Raw genomic sequence first — 1,747 nt, 5'->3', positions numbered from 1 at the left:
GTGCGTTTGTTTGTAATACCTTGTGGGGATGATTTTCCTGACATATACTACGTTGTTGGGAGGAAGCACAGCAGGTTACAGCAGCTGCTCCTAATGTCACCTTCTGAGCAAAGGCCAACTTCTTCTGCTGGCCAGAGCGTCACTGGTGTATGTGGCAATAAGCGCCTTCTGCTGTTGAAACTCATTCACTTTTAACTGTAATAGATTCTGACTGTAGTTTCTCACTGTAATGCACTGCTTTTCAATTCCAGTCCTCACTGCCCCTCTGCTCTGCATGTTTTAGATGTGCCTCTATTCCAAAACAGTTGATTCAAATGATTGCAGGACCATCAAGTACTGCAGAGGGCTATTAATCACCAAAATATTGAATCCAGCTGTGTGACAGAAAGGAAACACCTAAAACATGCAGGGCAGGGGGGTGGTGAGGACCGAAATTGTGAAACACTGCTGTAAGGTAAGGTCATTTTATTTATTTAGCACATTTTCAGCAACAAGGCAATTTCAAAGTGCTTTACACTGTAAGTTACCTTGGATATAAAAATAAAATGGGGGGCTACTATTTTGATTCATTTCACTTTTATAGTGCCACACTCTACCCCGCAAAATTAAAAGTCCCCTGACATTTCTGGTGTCTTAGTGCATTTAACCATAGCTTTAACACACAGCCACAGCCCATGGTCTCCCTCTGAACCAAAGTCGGCTAACATAAAGTGTCATAACTCAGTACAAACGGTTTTTTGACTTTGTCTTTGGGGTCACTGTCTCACAGAGTCAGCCTCACCTTTGTTTCCAGCTGAAATGTCAATCACTGTCTCACCACTCTTTGATATTTCAAGGTCAATGTCAGGGCGTTGAATCTGTTTGGCCAAATCCTCTTTGCTCTTTAATGGCAAAACATGAAGACTTGATTCAGGCTGGAACGGCTCCACCAAAGGGTCAAGTTGAGTCTGCCTCTGTCTCCTCAGGACAGGCCTGAGGTACCACTGGTACATGCTGCTGTAGTCATCATGTGATTCGTCACCATTTCCTGGCTGTGTACTTGGACGTCTCAGCTTTTTCTTTGCAACAGCTGGAGAAAGTTTATTAGAGCTTACCAGTCTGTCCTGGGGCCTTTTCAAGGGGTAGGAAGTCACAGGGCAGTAGGAGATTTCGGTGCACCACCTTATCTCTCCCCTGACCAGTTTCAGGGCAGATCCAATACAGTCATCTTTGAACTATAGTCTTTTCCCCACCATATACATTTTGAAACACACATTCAGAAGCGCATTACCACTAACAGTTTAGAATAATAATATTCTTTATTATTCTAGATTACCATATTTATAGGTCAAGTCTAAAGTATCAAGTCTTATCATCTCATTTCTGGTAACAGTATGGTAATAATTAATCAGTAATAATAATCTCTATTCCTTTTTAAGTCTCCAACAGCAGAGTGGACCTCCAGAGACACTGAGGATGGAAATGAAAATGTTTCTTCCGTTGCTGCTGCTAGTCTGCTCTGTCTCTACAGCTGAGCTGCAAGCTCAGTCTGACAATGACATTCTGTCACATAAAAGGCAAAGTGACGGACAAGTGGGAGAAACAGAGCGTCTGACTGAGCAGCAGACCTTCACACAGGACATCAATGCTGTTCTGAGAGAGATGAGCGCCTGGGTGGCTGCACTGAAGGTGGAGGTGCAGCAACTACAGAGAGACAATGAAGGTATGTTTACAGAGTTACAGTGTTTGAATCAACTGATCCTTATTG

At 43.1% G+C, this 1,747-nt stretch overlaps 1 protein-coding gene across 1 annotated transcript in view; it reads left to right on the top strand.

Moving 5' to 3' along the window:
• Positions 1-1,368: 1,368 nt before the first annotated feature.
• LOC106939613 (complement C1q-like protein 2) overlaps positions 1,369-1,747 on the top strand; it is a 15,167-nt gene continuing 14,788 nt past the window's right edge. The window contains exon 1 of the mRNA XM_015022070.1: positions 1,369-1,702. Within this exon, the coding sequence (XP_014877556.1) occupies positions 1,456-1,702 (247 nt within the window). The 5' untranslated portion in view covers positions 1,369-1,455. The remainder of the gene's footprint in view (positions 1,703-1,747) is intronic.

The sequence above is a fragment of the Poecilia latipinna genome, unplaced genomic scaffold (genome assembly GCF_001443285.1).
Source record: "Poecilia latipinna isolate Pla-1442-1.1 unplaced genomic scaffold, P_latipinna-1.0 Scaffold2929, whole genome shotgun sequence".
Classification (NCBI taxonomy): Eukaryota; Metazoa; Chordata; class Actinopteri; order Cyprinodontiformes; family Poeciliidae; genus Poecilia; species Poecilia latipinna.
Note: the sequence above shows the minus strand (reverse complement) of the source record. Positions and strands in the feature narration are given on the sequence as shown.